The sequence below is a fragment of the Nansenia antarctica genome (genome assembly GCF_963989245.1).
Source record: "Nansenia antarctica genome assembly, chromosome: 3".
Classification (NCBI taxonomy): Eukaryota; Metazoa; Chordata; class Actinopteri; order Argentiniformes; family Microstomatidae; genus Nansenia; species Nansenia antarctica.
In genome coordinates this window covers 13,107,855-13,110,247 of record NC_137688.1, presented here as the reverse complement: position 1 = coordinate 13,110,247, position 2,393 = coordinate 13,107,855, and the positions used below count along the sequence as shown (strand labels likewise).

At 48.6% G+C, this 2,393-nt stretch overlaps 1 protein-coding gene across 2 annotated transcripts in view; it reads left to right on the top strand.

Annotated features, from left to right (window-relative positions):
* The first annotated feature begins 1,211 nt into the window (after positions 1 to 1,211).
* Positions 1,212 to 2,393, top strand: part of LOC308152386 (endothelin receptor type B-like) — a 6,162-nt gene continuing 4,980 nt past the window's right edge. For both annotated transcript variants that reach the window (XR_013937334.1, XM_080525353.1), the window contains exon 1: positions 1,212 to 1,852. Coding sequence is in view for 1 of the 2 variants with exons in the window: in XM_080525353.1 (XP_080381479.1) it covers positions 1,463 to 1,852 (390 nt within the window). In the remaining variant the exon portion in view is untranslated. The remainder of the gene's footprint in view (positions 1,853 to 2,393) is intronic.

Sequence of the window (2,393 nt, the reverse complement as noted above, 5' to 3'; positions counted from 1 at the left end):
GAGGCTTCTTGATTATACTGTATAAGTACAGTTATTGTCTATGTCTCCAGTGTCCAAACCATCAACACTGTGGTTGTGTTGACAAATAGAGTGAGGATAAGAGAAAGTGTGTGTGTGGGTTTGTTTGTGTGTGTGTGTGTGTGTGTGTGTGTGTGTGTGTGTATGTGTGTGTGGTTGTGTGTATGTGTATGTGTGTGTGGGTGTGTGGTTGTGTTTGTGTGTGGTTGTGTTTGTGTGTGTGTGTGTGTGTGTGTGTGTGTGTGTGTGTGTGTGTGTGGTTGCGTGTGTGTGTGTGTGTGTGTGTGTGTGTGTGTGTGTGTGTGTGTCAGTCGTGTGGTCAATCAGACCATTCATCCTAAAAATGCCCCTACGGCATTATTGAGCACATGACTATGAGACTATTATGCTTCAAAGCCAAGAGGGAACTCTGGGAAACAAAGTATCTCTGTCTCTATCTGTCTAACACACACACACGCACACACACATACACACACCCCCACCCCTCACCTGACCTACACTCTCACCCCTTCCCGCAAAGCTCCCCCTTCACTGACACAGAGGGAGCCCCTACTATAGAGATATTGTCGCCCTGGGAACAAAAGCCACCCTTGAACTGAACATGTTGAATTATTCATCAGCGTACACAGTATTCATACAGAAAATAATGGAGCTTAGTGGAAGTGTTATAGCTAACTTAGCCGTATACACCAATCTTCCATTCCTATTAGTTCTCATGACCAGTAGAAAGAGAGACTGACATGCACACAGACAGGTTCATTCACTCTATAACAATAGAGGCCGGTGGAGGTAGAAATCGGAGGACGGGCTCATCGTAATGCATGGAATGGAATGAGCGAATGGTGTCAAACACATGTTTTCGTGCAGTGGGTGCACCTCGGTTTGTAAACAATAGCTTGGGTGAAGGAAGAGGGGAGCTTGCAGAAAACCATTTTGAGGGGTGTGGACTCGCTTACAACCTCAAACCGCACTTTTTACTGCCTGCGCCCCCGGGCCCCCCCCCCCCCACACACACACACACACACACTAAGTCACACATGTCTGATGTCTCTTTCACTTATGTTTTCTCTGCAGGACGCTGAGAGGAGGATGTTCACAGACTGAAAGCCCTGAAAGTGTGTCTGTGAGTGCGTCTGTGTGTGTGTGTGTGTGTGCACGTGTCTGTCTGTGTGTGTGTGTGTGTGTGTGTGTGTGTGTGAGTGTGTGTGTGTGTGTCTGTCTGTGTGTGTGTGTGTGTGTGTGTGTGAGTGTGTGTGTGTGTGTGTGTGTGTGTGTGTGAGAGAGAGAGTGTGTGTGTGTGTGTGTGTGTGTGTGTGAGTGTGTGTCCATGACTGTGTGTCTTTGAGTCTGCTGTGTTTGCACGTGTGTGTGTGTGTGTGTGTGTGTGTGTGTCTGTGTGTGTGTGTGTGTGTGTGTGTGTGTGTGTGTAAGAGAGAGCGAGAGAATGAGGGCTGTAGGGCTGCTGTGTCTCCTGGTCATCGCCGGGGTGGGGGCGTCTCGGTTCAGCCGTGACTCCCAGGCTCCTGTGGACGGAGAGACCCCCAGCTCCACCAACTCCACCGCCTCCCTCCCCCTCCCTCCCGCGCCTGCCCGCCCCAGGAGCCCCTATCCTCCCATGTGCAGCAAGCCCACGGAGATCAAGCGTGCGTTCAAGTACGTCAACACTGTGATCTCCTGTGTCATCTTCGTGGTGGGGATGATTGGGAACTGTACACTGCTCCGGATCATCTACAAGAACAAGTGTATGAGGAACGGACCTAACGTCCTCATAGGCAGTCTGGCCCTGGGGGACCTGCTCTACATCCTCATAGCTATCCCCGTCAATGTGTTCAAGGTAAATGCACTCTTGTCGCTGTCAGGGGAGGGCTGGTGGAGGCAGAAATCAAAGGATGGGCTCATTGTATTGGTATGGAATGGAGTGAGGAATATGTGTAATGATACCATTACTCATTCCATGTCATGCATTCCAATGTATACTCTACTCTCCTATACTATGTACCACAGACTTTCTGTGTACTCATTGCTACATCCTAGTCTGTCTTACTGTACACTACACACGAGTATGACTCATTACTACCCTAGTGACTCAGACTGCCCGGGGTACTACCATTGCACTGGTTGTGAACTGTTCCATCGGATAGGGAGGATCCTACCTTTATTCTCTATTTTTAGTGTCGATGGTATAAACATATTTAGCAAGGTTAGGGATAAACGCAACCACAACCAAATTGCATTTGAATGAACCTTCAAGTCCTTCATTACCACTGATGTCTGCTAACCTCGGGTTGTTGTTGAAGAGGGCTATGTTAAGACCTGTTTATCTGTTCATCCGTTTATCTCAGCGAAATAACATCATTTAGGACTTAGGCTGCTGT